Genomic DNA, 18,298 nt, shown 5'->3' on the forward strand with positions numbered 1-18,298 from the left:
ATACAAACTAGGGTAGGATGATTTGAACCCAAGACCATTTGCCCTCAATCCAAATTACCTTAAATAACCACTTTGGTTTTCATTTACTTGTTCTCCCTCTCACTTTATGGTGTGCCACTAAAATGATCATTCTTCGACCAATCCATCTAGTAAGTAAAGTTACTTCTTCGTTACCTTGAATTAGAATGAATGATCGAGCTTCAACGACAACTGAAACTAAAGCAATTGTCAAAAGAAATCCGCTTTAGGTTGAGTGCTTTCCTTTCTCAATCGAGGATAGAATATTATAGAAAGAACAGGAGAAGGAGGACCGAGTTGACTATGATCGAAACTATGACACTTGGATCAAAACAAAAGAAGCTTTGAAACCTAATAGGATAGAAAGGGCTTACCCAATCAGCTAGACCAAGTAGTTCATTCTACAAGCATAGGTTATATAACCCAACTATAACTAAGAAGTGTCAGTTGGGTTAAGAGTCTTGCTGCTAAGTCTAATTTGTGAAATGGGTTCATCATTGAGAATAATAAATAAGTTCATCCAAAAGAATGTACATGGAAACAATTGGGAGTTTCCAATCAATTTAGTCATCCAAAAAGAATGAAACGACAATTTCAGTCCCTTAAAGAAAAATGAAAGAAAAATCAAAATTTTCTTCCTGGCGGTCAAGATATTCCCCTTCTGCTTCTTCTTTCCTTTTTGCACTTCAGAAACATATTAGAAAGTGAAATCGAGATAAAAAAAAAAATATACGATATATCATAACATCATTGGATTCAATACAAGATTTTGTACAATTAGAGTTACGAGACAAACTCTAGAAAGAGGCAGAATAAAGAGGATGAGAGTACAAGATGGTACACCCACCAACACATTAGATGAAGTAAATGCCTACCCAAATCTCTCTTTTTCTAAGTCGAAGGGAAGCCCCTTCTCAAGCCACTGGCAGTCTCCGTTTCTGCTGCAGAAGTTTTTGCTTGTTCAACTATCTCTACTGTCTAAAGGCACTTCTTTCTCAATCTTTCCATTTCCCTGAAAAATGAGAATGTTGACTTTTCTATTATAAATTGATTTTTCTATATATTGTATCATAGTTTTAGGACTAGTCAATCTTACTCACTCGTTAGCTAAACAAGAGTTATTCGGAGTTCAAAAAATGACAAATATATATATATATCAATTTGTAATTTTAGGAATGGTGTTATGCTTCGGAGTGGGCTCTCCTCTTATTATGAGAGAGATTTCATGGTTGGGCATAGATTTGTATTAATTAAATTATTATCTAAAAAGAGAATTGATTTATCCACTTTTTATCGCTACAATTCTACCCTTTTTGATGGTATCAACAATATATATTGCATGCTTTATGTTTCCTATATTAGTTAACTAATATAACCTCTAATTGGTTACCATTCAATGATATTGTTTGAGTGGATAGATCAATATATAATTTTTTAACACACCTATGATACACAGATTTGAACCTCTTGCCCCTCATGGTTACTAATATACTATCTATACAATTAGTATACCTATGCACATATACTTCACGTGAGACAGAATTCGTATCAAATACTGATACTTTCAAATACTATTAGCTATATATCTTATATATGATTTGATGTATTTATTTCTACGTTGAACAATATAAAACTCAATATTTATATATATTTTGTACTCGTTACAAAATGTCAAACTTTTTGTTCTTATTTGTTTGGTAAAAAGACAGAAAAAGAAAAAAAAAAAACAATCCAATGTTAATTAATTAATAAATATGTAGTTTCGTTTAGAGATGGGATTGTGGACATCTTTCCTTTTTGATAAAAAAAAAAAGAAAAAAGAGTAAAAAATAAAATAAAAGAATTATTTTGAGTTCCGTTTGTGAATAGAAACAGTGTTTAATAATTACGTACTCACCCAATTATATCATTTTTGTCGGTTCCTACTTCTCAAAATCGAATCTCTTTAGTAATTTTAAAAAACAACCAATCATATCAAATCCATCACAAAATATGGAAAAAAAAATGTTTTCACTTTTCACAAATAATGTCCTTTTTTTATCGTTTTATATGTTTTTTCTCGAACAATCTCGTACGAGATCAAGCACGAGATTTTAATTTAGACGTTAGAAATTCAAACGACAAGTAATGGGAAATGATAAGATTATCCTTGTTCGAAAGAAATCCTTTATCTCACATTCTTCAATTTGGGTTCTTTCACTCCATTCGAGTTCTCCCTAATATTCTTTCGAAAATCAAATTTGTCTCATGTGATTTACGATCTTTAAATGTTTATCCCTACATTAAGCTTCTTTTTGCATAGGTATTTCACTCTTTAATTTATTGTATTTAGTTTGAAATATTAGTTTTGATATGGAATGATAGAGTTTGTACAAGTTATTTGTGATATCTAAGAAATTTGGATTGTACAAGTTATTTGTTCGTGTACTTCGCAATGATTTTCTCAATATTTATGCACTTCACGCTTGAATCTATGTAGAATGTTGGACGAGATTGTATGAATTTGCACTTAGATTTAGTGTAGGTGTCATGTGATTTGGTTTGCGCATGAGTATGTAACTCCATTATATTTAATTTTTGGGGTATACGTGGATCAATGGAATGTTGAGAGATTTTTTAGAGAATGAAGTTGAAAACTCCAATTTCGTGGTACCTGATGCTAATGGTCTCAATTGTTCATGTAAATCATGATCTCAGCTTAAGGATTAGGTAGATATTATTGTTGTTCTACTGCTTCTAGTTTACTATTAACAAATTAAGTTTATTTATTTGTTGTTTTCAACCTATCGTGTTCAACAACAAAGTAATTATATCGTTGTCCTAAGAGCCGATTGTGGTACCTAGGGAAAGGATCACGTAGAAAAGAGGGTCCCACAGAAGATACTGATACACAAATCAGAATTGAATCAAATGAAAAAATTGAAGAGATCATGCAATACTTGGAAGTTGAAAATAATTTATTTGGACAACCGAAAAGTCATAAAATTAAAGTTTTAAGGACTTATATGTAAAATATAATGAGTTTTCATTTATTATAATACTTGAAAGGGCATAAAATTAAATATTGTGACCTTTCATATGATATTTTAATTAGTATAAATAGGATTGTAACTCCAACATCTAAATAATGAAAAATTCTAAACTGTAGAATTTTGCTCTTGTGTGTTCCTGAGATAGAATGAATGAGTATTTGGAGCATTCAAGTAAAAATTGATCTACCTTACTTATATAGAGTGTTTTGAAGATCAAGGGTTGATAAGAGTTTTAAAACTTTGTCTGATTCTTCGTTCGTTAGATAATCTAAGTAATCTGAATCTAACCTATATTAGAGGTTAAAATCAAATTGGTTTTCGGGTTACTGGAGTTGTGTTCTTTGAGTTTTGTTGTTTAACATGCTTCTTAGATCCAATGTTCAAGGTTTTCATATCAAATACAAAGTTTAATTATTGAATAGGCAGTTGGAAAAAAAAAGAGAGATAGTAAAAGTAATACAATCCAATGAGTAAGATTCTGGTGAAGTTTGAGAAATAGTTATCATCATACCTGGCGAATCCTAAGAAGGTGATTGAGCAAAGAAGGACTGTTCGTAGCCTATGGACACTCAAATAGTTCATGGATCTACTGTTACCCACCACATTTACTGATGATGATATAAGTTAAATTGATTGTATTGTAGTTTCACTGTCTTTGTCTCTGCAAGTAAATGCTTGATTTTATGTGTTGTGACAACATACACTCTATTTCTGCTCACTCAGGAAAAAAAATTGTTGGACAATTACTGTTGATCTATCGCATCTGAAGAAAAAAACATTACGACGAACAATACGATCACGGTTAGCATAATTGCTTTGTATTTTTTTATACTTATTTTGGATATTTTTTTCAAATGATCGTCTTCATTTGCAGAATTTTATTAAGTGTAGCCCATATATGTATAAGGAGATAAAGAGGGGCACTAAGCCAATAGATGTGGAATACACTTTAGTGAAGGATGCAACTGTATTAAAGTACATTCTAGGAGAGTTGTCAGGTCACAATATAATCTGGATGATTGTTGATTACATCTACTTGTCGTACAACATTGGATGTTGTCATTGAATTCTTGTGGTGCTGGACTTTGTTGAAGGACATATCGTGATATGAGATTCCTCCAACGAGCTGACATCCGATCCTGAAATGTCGAATGAGCTGGATAATATGAGGATTGTAATCTCAACTCTACTGAATAGGTGTGACGTACTAGCTATGAAGTCAACTTTGCCCATGACACCATGGCCACTATGTCAAGTCAAGAATGCACCTCGATAGAGGATGGATGTAGTATATATTGTACTAAAAATTTTAAATATAATGTCACCCTTTTTCCATTGGATACAATAAAGTCAGATAACATCCCCTCGTTTTGTCGTCTACTTACAATTCAATTATGAGCCAATAGAGCCTTTTGTAGTTGTACTTGATTGCACATTAAATTAATCGGTAGATTTATATCTCGTTGCAAATTATATTACTTTTGAATTTTACTTACCTGCAATTAATTTAATGTACTTCAAAGTTACATTTCCATGTGTAATACAACCCAAGATGTGTATGGCCCTATATTGCTCTAGAACACCTAATTTAGTCATTCTATATTAAATCTTGAGCCAATTGTAGTCTAAGATTGATCGGGATCACTTAACGAGCATCTTATAGTTAATCTTGGACCACTTGTTGTCTAAAATTGATCAGGATCGTTAGAACTTGATCATTTTGTATTAAATCTCCACATCATATATATATAATATCATTATTATTAACATCAGAATTCAATATGTCTACGGGTTCTTTGTTAACCAACTCATCTTTGTTGTTTTCCAATTCTAACAAGCACACGTTAATCAATGGACTCAATGGTTGAACTTCTTTCAAACCCACGTTGTATTCAAGGATAAACTAAAGCTCATATGTGAATTGATGAACATTTTTGGTAATTTGAATAGGAAATGACAACACTGTACTCATAGAAATCTATGGGCTACTATTTGTGAATTACCTTAGCAAAATGATGATTAATAAATGGAATAAACGCTTTAAGATGCAAATCAGAGGAAGCTTGAATTTGACAATAGTTTTAGGTACAACTCAGGTGAGGTGAGGATCTAGATTGACTTCGATAAGGTAAAGTTTTTTTAAGACAAGGTGTTTTGTCATTTCAAGTATTTAGTCGTTTCAAATTCTAATATTTGAATTAAAATCTCGAGTAAAAAACGCTCTAACGACTTTAAAAGAAGAGTGAGCTTGTTAAGAAAAAAGAAAAAGAAAAGGTGAAACCTAAATTAGTTTATTCTGGACAAGTTTTTCCACAGAATGCCTCCAATTTCAATTAACCTATGAAAATGAAACAGGAAAAAAAATGGAAAGTATCATTAATCAAATATTACTTTTGTACTAATAAAAAAACGCCAGCTTTTACTAAACCACTTTCTAACCAATAATTACAACATTAATCACGAGGATTTGTAATCAACGTGAAAATCAATCTCTCTTCCCCAAATAAGTACATCAGTTTCACCATAATTATTAATTAACAATGCTTAAGAATTTAGTAAACAAAGTCCATTGTTTCATTGATGGATTAATTAATTCTTGCAATATTCACCACCCATTGACTACCAATTTGCAGATGTACTAATCTTTATTGTTTTCGTTTATTTTCTGATGCAGAAGGACTTAGATTCTTTGATGACATAGCTTTAAGAAAATGGAAATGAAGATGGGAGACAAGGGAAAACTCTAACATGTGAGTGATTCAGAAGAAGTTTATTTAAATCCAGTGTAGAAGTAAGATGATCTTTGTCTGTTTACTAAAAGAAAATTGTGGGGGTTTGAAAGATTTTAACGAGAAAATGGCAAAAAAAAAAAAAAAAACGTAGTTAAGAAAAAGATGAATATTTTAATCTCTGCTGGTTTTTGTTGAAAATTTGAAAATAACCCATTTACGTGTGTTGAACAAGACTGTTGCTTTTTGGGGTCGTGAGAGAAAAGATGGAAAGAAAATAAGAGGGTCTGTAGATCTAATTAAACCATCAAAAGATACCAACATTCTACCATACTCTCTCAACCTCTTTTTTCTTCTTTTGCTTAATCTCTCATTAATTTTTGGGCGACCAGTTTTGGTGTGATTTCTTCAATCTTATAAATTCATCAAAACCAATGATTGATTGCAATTAGCTTCAACTCCGAGTATTATTAGTATTCAATCCTTCACGAACAATCGTTGGCGTACATTTGTGGTAGAAATAGGGATCTGGGTATACCATAACATCGTCTGATTTTGCCGACATTCTTGTTCTTTGTGGTTTATTGTTGTAAAATCGCATCTGGGTACGAGTGGTTCTTTGATTTTCTGTGATAGATTGCTATAAACATTGAGTTTTTTTTTTTTTTTACAATCATTTCGATTTGCGTTTTGGGTTTTCAATCTCCCTGTTTGTAGTGATGGCGGGGAATGGGTTGTTTTACCCGATTCTTGGATTCGCATCCTGTTTGGCTTTCATTTACTTGTCGTTTGGAGATTTGAGGATTGGGGACACTAAAGTAATCCCCATAGTAGATTTTGTAGAGAGGAACGGAACGCAGTTCATGTTGAACGGGAAGGCGTTTTATATTAATGGATGGAATTCTTATTGGTTTATGGACCATTCCGTTGAGGAATATAGAAAGCCTAGAATCAGAGCCATGCTGCAGGCGGCGAGAAAGATGGGGCTTACTGTTTGCCGGACTTGGGCTTTCAATGATGGTGGTTACAATGCCCTTCAGGTTTCTCCCGGAAGGTTTAACGAGCGAGTCTTTAAGGTATTGATTGAGCTGCATTTTCTGAGATTTCTGCTGTTTCTGTGATTGGATTCTTCATTTATTTGATTCTACTCTTAATGCTTTGGTTTTGTGTTCGTAATTTGTTTCTTTTTCTGAAATTTTATGGCAATGTCTGTTTTAGAGAGAGATGAGTGATTCTGCAGGGTTTGAAAGGTTCCATTGGCCAAAGAATGCAAAGCTTGGATGCTTCCACCGACAGAAAAACTGTGTCGGTAGTCATAAAACAATATGGAATTATTTTGTGAATCGCATGATTTTCTTGGAAAAGAAACGGTAGTTCTTGCCATTATGGTTAAGATGAATGAATTAGACTGAAGACAATAAATTATCTGTCAGTTCCTTTTGGCATTTAAAGGTGGATTAATTGAGTATGATTTAAATTCTCATGTTCTGTAACCCCAATAAGAAGCATTATAACTTGTATTTCTGTGGAAGATCAATCTGGTTTTGTTTGTTATCTTGTCAATATAGTTTCAAGTTCAAAAAATGAAGACTGGAATTCATGGAAGAACCAGAAAACTTTCTATTTCCATCTATCTCGCTTTCTCTTTTTGAGAAATATAAGGATAAATGACACATTATCCAAAAAATACACAAGAAAGCATATGTTTGTATATATTTTTTCCATAGCAATTGTTTAGTTTGATGGCGTTTTTTATTTGCGCAAATGCATATGTGAAGTTGTGCTGTTATCAGCTTACGTTTCAATTGGTCCTTCCTGGTGGCAGGCTTTGGATCATGTCATTGCAGAATCAAGGCAGCATGGGATAAGACTTCTTCTTAGCTTAGTTAACAACTTGCAAGCATACGGTGGGAAGACTCAGTATGTGAAGTGGGCATGGCAAGATGGTGTTGGTTTAAGCTCTTCCAATGATTCCTTCTTTTATGATCCATCAATACGCATTTATTTTAAAAATTATCTCAAGGTACATTCCTTATTTATCAATGAGTTTGTCCAATATGTTTCATAACATTGATGATTTGGTATGCATCCTGAGCTATACCATGGATTCAAATATATTGATCCAATTGCTATTTACCATTGCATAAGCCATTAGTTCTCGGGTTCAAACAAAAATTCTTACCCTTGTCTTTGCAGATCTTACATTGCTAAATTCTACCTTATGGTGTTTTAGTGGTTCTAATGTGCACTATATTTTTCACTTTGTCAGACTGTCCTAACAAGAAAGAATTCTATCACTGGAATTGAATATAGAAATGATCCCACCATCTTTGGATGGGAATTGATTAATGAGCCACGTTGCATGACCGATGCTTCAGGCGATACACTTCAAGTAAGTTTTAAGATTTTGGTTCTTCTGATTTCTGAATGCTGAACCAAATGAGAATTGAAATAAATGGATTCTGGTGTACTCCCCAATTAAGTTGTAAGGTTTTGATTCTTCTTGCTTCTAAATGTTAAACCAAAGGAAAACTAACCCTCATTGAACTTACTGTACTCCCGTTTGAGTCTTTTGATAGCTCACTTTTGTAATTTGGGATTGTTACGCAACTTTCTTTCTTCCAAACTTTTTCTTGTGAAAGTTATGAGCTCTCTACTTGGTATTTCTCAACCTCAACTTTGCTTCAAGTTGATTTCTCTAAAGCAAAGTTGCGTTTATTTTTCACCATGTTTTAAGTGTATTTTACCAGAATTAACTCAACGTCTAAAACGAACCTACCAGTCCCAATGTGGAATATATCTTTATCAGTTAATGGCAGAAGCAATATTCACAAATGGACTCATTTTGACCTTGTGTTTGATCCTAATATATGTTTCTCAAGATTTTTGTACTTATGACCCAATCCTATAGACACTAATGTAGAATGACCCAATCCTAAATAATCAATGAAAACTAACCTTCAGTTGACGTCACATAGCACACTATCGCATTAGAGACATCCCTCCATTCGCAAAATAGTCGGTGCCCTAATGCAATTCATTTCAATAGCAATGTTTCTTTTTAATCAACAGTTGTCCAATCAGCAATGATCTAAAGAAACATCATATTGAAATGAATATCGGTGACTATTTTGCAATGGGTAAGACGTCTTGTTGCAAAAAGAAGTTTCGAGCAGTAGAGTGCTTTGTGATGTTAGTTGAAGGTTCGTTTTCATTGGTTTTTAGGATAGAGTCATTTCACATCAATGCTGCCACCAGGATTGGGTCATCAAATCTCTTGTTTCTCTTCCCACCCCCCACCCCCAAGGGAAGAAAAGAAAAAAGCATCGTTTCTATATCTATGCATAAGCTTATTTTGAGGAATAAAATTTGTAGGAATGGATTGAAGAAATGACAGCTTACATTAAATCGATTGACAAGAAACATCTGCTGACTGTTGGGTTGGAAGGATTTTATGGTCCAAATAGCCCGAAGAAATCTACTGTGAACCCGGAAGAGTGGGCATCAAGACTTGGATCGGATTTCATCCGCAATTCTGAGATCCAACACGTGGATTTTGCCTCTGTTCATATCTACCCCGACCATTGGTAAGCATTGATGAATCTCAGTTTAAAACTTGGATGGCAATCGTCAATGATTCTACTCATGTCCATGCTCTTAAACCTGTTATTTACATAACCACATTAACATTCTGTGTCGATTAGGTTCCACGATCAAGATTTCGAAGATGAACTGAAATTTGTCTCCAAGTGGATGCTCTCCCATATTGAAGATGGTGACAAAGAGTTGAAGAAGCCAGTCATGTTTACTGAATTTGGACTGTCAGATCTGAACAAGGGCTTCACCCCAGCTCAACGGGATAGTTTTTACAAAACCGTTTACGACGTCATTTACAAATCTGCCAAGAGGAATAGATCAGGAGCTGGCTCCTTAGCATGGCAGTTCCTTGTGGAAGGAATGGAAGAGAGTAATGATGATTTCGGGATCGTCCCGTGGGAAAGATCGTCGATATATCAGCTTATTATAGAGCAATCATGCAGGTTGGCAAGAATTGGTGGAGATACCCAACAGCTAAAAGCATTGAAGTATGTGTGTGCTCAGAGATGGTGATCTGACTATATCTTATTTGAGAGAATTCAATTTGTTCACTTGCTGCTATATTTTGCCTCTGTGCCCTTCGTTTCTTCTGTTGATACATATTCAGAATAGATTAGGTAGTTTAACATATAGTATTGAGTTTCACATGAACTGCTACAAGCTGTAATGTTTTTTGAGCAAATATATAAGTCATAAATCTATTTTATTTTACTTTTCAAGTCCTCTCCAAAGCTGCAATTATTTTTTTTTGTCAAAATGCTTCTTAGCAGCCCTCTCTAGCTACAGAGGCTTGGAAGCTTAAAGTCGTGTCTGCTATCGACTTCTTCAATCCATGAGAGGTGAAAAACTTAACGACATCATAGCTGATTCCCTAAGAAAATTTATGAAGAATTCTTATGTTATCTGGGGATGGTAGAACCATTGAACTAACGTGAACATGAAAATCAGCAAAAGAAAAATTGTTAGCCAATTTTCATGACTAAAAGAGAGAGGCTGCTGTAAAGTTACTCAAAACAAAAAATTGATTAGAAAAAACGTTTTAAATCTTAAATTGCTAATGTTGTTCTCATGGTAAAAGGTGGACATCTTTTTTCTTCTTCTTTTTAAGCCAAATGATAATGACGTTGGACCTCGTGAATAAGCAGAAGTTTTTTTTTAATATTTTCAAAACTTATCTAATTTATTTTTATTTTTTCAAAAGAATTATTCAAACCTTCTTACAGCTCTCGAACGTGTCAAAGCCATCCGCAGCGGTGGCCATCAGTAGAAGTTTCCAAGTGAAATTGGAAATTCGCAAACGGAAAGGATTTAATATGATAAGGGTAGTTTTGCCATTTTAAAAATATTTAACAAAATTAAATAAATTAATTTTAAAAATTGCAATATTTTCAATTTACAAAATTGAGGTGACTAACTTGTTGCAATTTTCCAAATAGAATTGGTTGGATTGGGTGCAAAACTATATGTATAATCTCAATAATATATGTTCATTTTTACATCAACAAATCACTGCATTTGGGAAAGAAAGAATGTCGATAACTAGAGCAATAATCCAGATCAGACGATTCTATTACAAAGTATTCTTCTTTGGTAGGATATAATACATAAAACTTCCCCCAAAATTACTAACAAATTTACCGATGAGAAGCTGATCTGGACACAAATTTGAAACATGAATCGAGTATGATCACAAGTAGAAGAGTTCACATCTGCTTCAGACTATGCAAAGTAATTCTGGTGTTCCAAGAACATCAACGTATTAGAGCACGATTTCAAAGAAACTAAGTTGTATGATTTTTCGACATCTGCTGCTGACGTTCTAACCCTGAAGTGAATGGCAAATTTTATATTATCAGTTACCGTCGCAAAGATACTAACCAACTGAGTAGAGATGGTATTCAAACATTGGAGATGAAACAATTACCTCAATCTTGATCAACCTTGGATTTCTTTCCAGTAACAATCTGGAATATTCGAAGCCCTCTACTGAAAGCTTCGTTGAATAAGATCCTCGTCTGCATTGACTGGAACCCAGGTAACCAAGATAGCACTGCAACGGGAATCATGACAATCACTCCGAACAATATATCATAAAATCGTGCCACAGCAATAACAATGTCCCAAAGTATGGTCGAATGGAGGAAAGGGCGGAGTACTTGAGCAATCAGCAGTAATCCCCATCCCGTTGGAAGAAATGCCAACAAACTAGTGAAGATATCTCTGAATTTGAATGCCGTGAATTCAAGCAACGCAACTATAACGACTATTGCAAGTATAATAATGAGGAATTGGACAAGCCGATAGTAGATGTGCTCTTTTGCCGCATATCTGTCACGAGCATATGCTACAACAACATAAGTTGCCAAGGCCACGAACACACATATCCAAGACAAAAGGTAAACAGCAATACTCGTACTGCCAGCAGAAATTCCAAGCTGATATACAACACCGTACTGGAAAAAGAAGAATCTGAGGTCTAAGATCACCTCCAGCACTTTTCCCCAAAACCCAGTTGTCTTGAGATGATCCTGCTCTTCATACCACCATCTTTCCCAACTCTGTTCAGCTTTTGCAAATATGCTGCCACGATACCATATCCAGTTCATGAACTCATCAAAGTCATATACAGTCTTCAACCAATCAAAACCCGAAGGATTGAAAACAAATGGGGCCATCAACCATGAAATTACGAGGAACCAACTCGTGAAGGTCATGGCAATATAAACAAATGTGTTTGTAGATACTGCACTATGTGATGCATAAACAGTCAGGATCAAACCAAGCTCAATTGCTTTAATGAAATGGCTACGAGCATAAAGCCTATAGTTTTCTGCAAAACTCTTGTGCTGCACAACAAAACCACGGCCTGTAGCTCGATATTTCGCACCACCATGAAGAATTGTTCTTCCAAAATAATGAGCACGAGTTCCCATTGAAAATGTGTAGAATATAGATGAAAGCTGGAGTTGCATGGTCAAAAAATCCCAGATTGATTGAAGGAAGCCTTGTTCAAGCGAATTCTCTACTATCATTGGCAGCGCAGTGAAAAGACCGAGTTGGATTATGAACTGCTGGTTCAAGATTGTAGCAAGTGCCCCATTATTAGATTCGCTTGCAATAGTATTTTCAATGCCACTCAGAGCAAGATAAAGTCGCCCCCATAGGAATGCATATACAGTTAATGTTACCATCATAGTGTTGAAAAAGAATCCGACGGTAGTGTAGAAGAATGATAGCATACGGAAAAAGTCAAGCCTGTGACCCAATCTATATACATCTCTACTAAGAACTTGCTCCCCATTTCCACTAGCAACCTTGGCTTCAAACATGGAAACCTGATTCAGTCCAACATCCCTCCCCTTGCCTACTTGGATGTATTCATGGTGTGTAACATTTCCTCCACGCAGCGTACAATTAAAGCCAGCAAATATGTCCTCACTGATGTTAATTACTCTGGATGCTTTACTAATTCCACCTCTAGTCAAGAACCAAAAACGGTCGAACACATCAGGATGGCCATAATGCATACGAATCTTTAATGGGTTAGCTAGAACCCGCTGGCCCAAAGTGACAAAACTAGTTTCCTGAGCTGACATAAACCAAGCAAGTGATGAAACAGAACCAGTAAAAATATGCTCTCTGACTCCCAAAATTGTGGGCTTCCTAATTCCATAATTACGCCTATATTCTTCCAAGAGATTTCTCATTTTGAGTGCCTCCTCAAAATAATTGTCTTGGTTCATATCAATTGTTTGTACTGCATCACCACGTGTAAAGATAATAGCATGGTTTTGGTTCTCTGGCTTACCCTCTCCAAGCTTCAAGGGACCAGGCAACTTTATCCTGTAAATCTCCACTTCCTTCTCTAGCACATGATCATATTTTACCAGAACGGAATAGTACTCTTTCTCTTCTCTCCCAGTCGATACCTCATCAACATAGGCAACTCTTAAGGCCTCGTTGGTTTTCATCAAATATAAAATTTCCTCAGCATGAGGATCTTTTTTGGCCTTTTGGGTCCCGTAGATCTGGCAGGCAACCACATAAGTATATTTCATCAAAGCAGTCCCATACTCATGGCCTTTAAAAAGCAAACTAACTGAACTGCCCATTCTACTTAAGCTCCTAGATGGAGTTGACCTATCTGATGCAATACCGTCAATACTACCTTCCCGTCTCATAGAATCAAGTTCTTGTGATCCCTCCCTAATGTCCATCTCAGAAGCAGAATCCAAATATGCCAGCATTTTGAGAGCTCGATAATAATACATCATTCCTCTCACAGTTCGGGTTAGTGTCTGACCCCTGAATGAAGCCCAAAGCCTAAGATCTCTGAGCTTGGTTGTCCAAATTTCACGGTCTATCACCATTCCTTCTCGGTGCATACGTTCCAGGAAATTTTTCCATTCATCAACATAAATTGTCTGCAGATAATAGAGAATTGAAATTCCATCTTCATTTTCAGTACGAAGCTGTTCTTTGCTGTATAATACTTCCTCGCTATAATAGGGGGTCAAAACACTGAAAGCCATCATTTTCTCAACTTGAGGAGCATGAGGAATGTTCATGAATAAGGAGTTGCTGAAAAAAGCAAGTCGGCGCCTTGCCTCAAGATTTATTGGTATGTTATGCATAGAATCCCGAGAAGTAAGAATAGTATGCAAACGACGAACCTGGCGGTAAAAGCTCTCGTTAGTAACATCAGGAAACTGAACAGCATTTTCAAAAAGAAGCCCAGTTGTTGAAGTTGAGTTACGGAGAGCCAATCCATCATTTATTAGTTGATCACCGGTTCGCTTCTCCTTGAAGAAGTCTCGAGTGGCAATTTCATAAAGGGCCTGTAGAGTGTTCACAACTTGGTTAGTGTCTTTCTTAGGTTTGTTCAATAGTTCAGCGAGTATGATCAACTTCGCATGGAGGTCTGGTAATGCATTCATATTGAATGTTTTTGTGAACTTCTCAATCGCGATAGAGTGATCAATCTCTTGGAACAAAACTGTCATAATTGATTTCTCTTCACTATTATGCTTAAGAATCTGAAGTAGCAAATGTTTGATGGATTCATAGGCTTCAATGACTGCACATCGTCTATACTCATTCTTGCATATCTTATGCCAGAGCCATTTGTCAGGAGCATCTATCAATTCCTTGGCCTGACTGAGTGCAAGCAATAGCTCATTGCAGAGAAGGAAACATGGCCAGCGAATAACTTTAATACTCCAAGAATTTTGGGGCAACTCCAATAGCTCAACCTCACGATCAGAGATAATATCTTCTTCCCTGAAAATAGTTATTATCTCATTCCATATTATTGCAAACTTAGTTGCCTCAACCTGGTTAGATTCAAGCTTCTTGTAAGAGTGGCCAAGACCATATCTAAGCTTCAACCGATGAATAGCATCTTTAAACTTGCTTCTCAGTGTCCCCCTGGCATTCAGAAGTTGCTCTTCAGGCATTAGATTAAATTGAATGGCACTGGCAAAGAACTGGAACCTTAGCCTCAACTGTGGCATATTCCGTATTTCACCCAAGTGGTCTAACAACCCAACAGCTGCCCCAACGAAAGAGGAGTAGATTGAATACCAAATCTGCAAATCCATGAGGTAGATCAAGACAACAGGAAGCCAAAGTAATACGACAGCAAATCTGTTACTCCCCCTAAAGAACTGATGCCACTCATAGGGCACATCCCCCAAATTCAACAGTGCTCTCGTTGGAGCCATCATGGGCTTGATCTGAAGAAAATAACTGAAGGAGAATTTTGTAGCAAGCACCAGAATCCAGAACAAGCTGTACTTAATATTGTCCACTAGGCCTTCCCTCAACCCACGGCCAACAAAAGTCCTGCTCTGAAACCACCAGGACAACATATAAAAGACCTTCCAGTTGGTCTCTTCCATAAAATTCCTGATCCATGGAAGGATAAAAAGTGCCAAAGCTAAAACCTCTGGAGCAATAAAAACGCCGGCTGCAATAAGAAAATTGCCAACATCCTTGTTAGCCTGGGCAGACCAAACTCTGTCTTGACTCCTCTGCGACCAAATCCTCACATAAAAGACTACAAACAAAATAGTCCATGCTGCAGCAACAATGGACTTCATTATCATCCTCACTCCAAGTCCCAAAGTTTCCCTTGAAACCAAACTATACTGCATTGCTGCATCAAGCAATGAATTCAGAAATCTCAAGCCACTCCAAGTGAAAAACACAGACAGAAGCTTAATTTGGACATCTCGCTCCCTCAAGGAAAACCATGGCTGCCTCCCGTCCCAAGCAACAATAATTGCAGCCTGTAGAAATAGAATTAACATAACCCATAGACGATCAAAACTACGAAACAAGTTCCAAAAAGATCTCTGCTCTACAAACCCAGTCTTGCCTACATGCCTACTCCTGCTAGATGTCACAAAGAAGTTACTACCCACATCAATGGGCCATTTGAGTTTCTGAAAACACCTCTTACTCCAAAAGTATTCGTTAATATCGTCATAGTTCCTCCAAACACGATGTGGGGCAGTACCATTTTTGCTACTCTCAACCTCAGCTTTTATGGTCTCGTAAATGGGTTTCACAACACAATTTAGGTAAGCGTTTTCGCCAGATATAGAGGGCAATATAGGCTGTCCAGTATTCTCATCGATATAATCCTCCAAAATCTTATTCAATTCCATAGCCATGTTATGGAAGATATAACAAATACATTCAGGAATGAAGCGTAAATTTGCGGACTCACCCCATATCAGCAGGTACAATGAAACGTAAAGCAATTCCCGGCGCTGATCCGCCTGACGACGGTCCGAGATCCAAATGTTAGACTTCTTCCCCAAGTAGGAACACCAATTAGTGTAATTCTTCAACAGCTTCTTCCTGAAACGCCGCAAAACGGTAGCATCGAGAGTGTCGATATTATCAGGGGGAGGGGTTAAACGCATCTGAGCATTAGCCAAATGAAGCACAATATGCTCCCGTTGATTCCGAACGTTGTCCTTCTGAAACCCAAAAAAGAGAGCAAGCCAATCGAGAATATCCAAGTGAGGGAGCCATTGAACATACGGTGGCTTCCTGAGGTCACCAACTGCTCGCAGAGCAGCAGTGGCAGCACGCACCTCCGGAAAACGAAGGGAAGGGTGGTCAGCAAGGAGATTATGGATGGGTATTATATTGTAGGGTTCGTTCTCGTCCGGCGGACCAGGACGCGGCGGCGGGGGAGGACGGTGGCGAGAACTCATGACATGAAAATCAAGGTGAGATGGAATGAAAGAAGTGGTAGTGATTGTAAAATAAAGTTAAGATTTAGAGGAAGGAGAGAGAGTTGGGGATTGGGAAATGGAGATGAAAGGGTGGAGGAGAGACAGAAGGAGTGAAGAAAAAAGAGAGGAAGAAGAAGAAGAAGAGGTCTGGTTTTTACGCGTTGCCGTTTTGTTCATCTCATGTAGTCGTTTCGTGTGATTTTCCTCCAATATGAAACTTGGAAATTTTTTAAATATCTATTATTAGCGTTCTCTTTCCTATTTTGAAAAAAATACTATTGATGAGCTGGATTAAATACCATCATTTTTAATTTTACATATATCTTACTACTTTATTGAGTGTATTTGTAAAATTACCCTAATTATTTTATAGATTTTTTATTTTTTATTTTTTACTTTTTACTTTTATTTAAAAAAAGAAAAAAGAAAAATAGAAGTGATGGCATTAAATGGAGAGAAGGTAAGTGTATTAGGGGACAAAGCAAAGTCTCTCTTAAAATTGGTATTCATAGAATACAATAATATGGTAAACTCATTTTTGTTCTCACACCAAAACCAAGCTAATACTAATAAATATTAATAGCAATCTATCAAGATCTATTATTTTGTATAATTATAAATATTTTTAATGAGTGTTGGTGAGGTAGGGAATGAAAAAGAAGAGAACGAGAGAATCCCAGAATCCCAGAAGAAGAAAAGAAAAAAAGAAAAAACGAATTGAAAATAATATGGGTTTTGTTGAAAGGTTAAGAAAAGGTAGATATGCGTATAATAAAATGTTATATTTAAGAAAAAGAGATGTGGAGGTGTCATAGAATTGTTGGGCAAATTGGCATTGGAGTTCGGGAAGAAGAGAAGGTATTCATTTGTTTTGAGAAGGAAAGTTGACTAAAGGAGCCCGCTTGGTTTGAAGTTGCAAGTTGCAAGTTGCGACCCATTTGGCGTGGCCACATCCTCAATCAATAATAATCGCATACTTTTCCTTTTTCTATTTTCAAACTTTTTCTATAGTTCCCTAAATTTTAGCTTTGTGATTAAGGAATATGTTATTGGGAGATGGAGAGGGAAGGGGCCCCCACACATGGTTCCTTTCCTAAGTGGAGATTTATTATAACATAAATTAGGTTAAACCGGTGGAGATTGGAGAGATTGGAGAGATTGGAGAGATTGGAGATGGGGGACTCCTTTAAACATTGGTTGTCACCACCTTGGCACGTGATCCATGTAATGGCAATTCGCCTCCATTGTGTTTAATAATCAATCTTTTCTTTTTTACTTTATTATAACAATATACAACTTCCTAACCTTCATTCATTTGCCTTTTCTTTTTCTTCTTATACACAAGACAATGCTTGATGGGAAGCAATCTTATACTTTACTTTTCTTAAATACTTTTAAACTACAATTGAGGTTGTAATCTAAGTTGAAAATGAAAACAAGAACCGTGTAAGAAACAAGTCAATGAGTCTAACAAACGAAAAAAGTAGGGATAGGAAAGCTTGCTTTAGTTATGTTTTTTCTGTTTAATTTGTTAGGCAAGCATGTTGTTTTTAAGGAAAGCTAAGGATGTGAGATTGTTGAAAGGCATTGAGAAATTTGCCCAAGTGTTGCATAGAGAAATTTGTCCAAGTGTTGTGTAGTTTGAAGCTAAGTAGGCGGCCAAGTAAGCGTA

General features: G+C 36.0%; 2 protein-coding genes and 1 non-coding gene across 3 annotated transcripts; 1 reads left to right on the forward strand and 2 right to left on the reverse strand.

Annotated features, from left to right (window-relative positions):
- The first annotated feature begins 5,911 nt into the window (after positions 1–5,911).
- On the forward strand, positions 5,912–10,095 carry LOC101205185 (mannan endo-1,4-beta-mannosidase 2). The gene is made up of 5 exons (XM_004139898.3): positions 5,912–6,855; positions 7,605–7,802; positions 8,049–8,171; positions 9,155–9,366; positions 9,484–10,095. Exons 1-5 carry the CDS (start codon positions 6,499–6,501, stop codon positions 9,887–9,889), a joined length of 1,296 nt encoding a protein of 431 aa, XP_004139946.1. The 5' UTR covers positions 5,912–6,498; the 3' UTR covers positions 9,890–10,095.
- A 723-nt stretch (positions 10,096–10,818) lies between these two features.
- On the reverse strand, positions 10,819–16,855 carry LOC101207331 (callose synthase 12). The gene is made up of 2 exons (XM_004139986.3): positions 11,301–16,855; positions 10,819–11,201 (listed from the first exon to the last, which is right to left on the reverse strand). Exon 1 carries the CDS (start codon positions 16,603–16,605, stop codon positions 11,302–11,304), a length of 5,304 nt encoding a protein of 1,767 aa, XP_004140034.1. The 5' UTR covers positions 16,606–16,855; the 3' UTR covers positions 10,819–11,201; position 11,301.
- Positions 13,581–13,661, reverse strand: LOC116404837. The gene has a single exon (XR_004217936.1). It is a non-coding gene; the product is annotated as a small nucleolar RNA J33 (small nucleolar RNA).
- Positions 16,856–18,298: the final 1,443 nt, after the last annotated feature.

This window comes from Cucumis sativus, chromosome 6 (assembly GCF_000004075.3).
Source record: "Cucumis sativus cultivar 9930 chromosome 6, Cucumber_9930_V3, whole genome shotgun sequence".
NCBI classification, from domain to species: Eukaryota; Viridiplantae; Streptophyta; class Magnoliopsida; order Cucurbitales; family Cucurbitaceae; genus Cucumis; species Cucumis sativus.

What these genes read in the sequence shown, in the direction of transcription:
- LOC101205185 (XM_004139898.3), top strand. Translation starts at nt 6,499, where the DNA reads ATGGCGGGGAATGGGTTGTTTTACCCGATTCTTGGATTCGCATCCTGT. An exon ending in TTAACGAGCGAGTCTTTAAG is followed by an intron (nt 6,856 to 7,604) that starts GTATTGATTGAG and finishes TCCTGGTGGCAG; the next exon opens with GCTTTGGATCATGTCATTGC. An exon ending in ATTTTAAAAATTATCTCAAG is followed by an intron (nt 7,803 to 8,048) that starts GTACATTCCTTA and finishes TCACTTTGTCAG; the next exon opens with ACTGTCCTAACAAGAAAGAA.
- LOC101207331 (XM_004139986.3), bottom strand. Translation starts at nt 16,605, where the DNA reads ATGAGTTCTCGCCACCGTCCTCCCCCGCCGCCGCGTCCTGGTCCGCCG.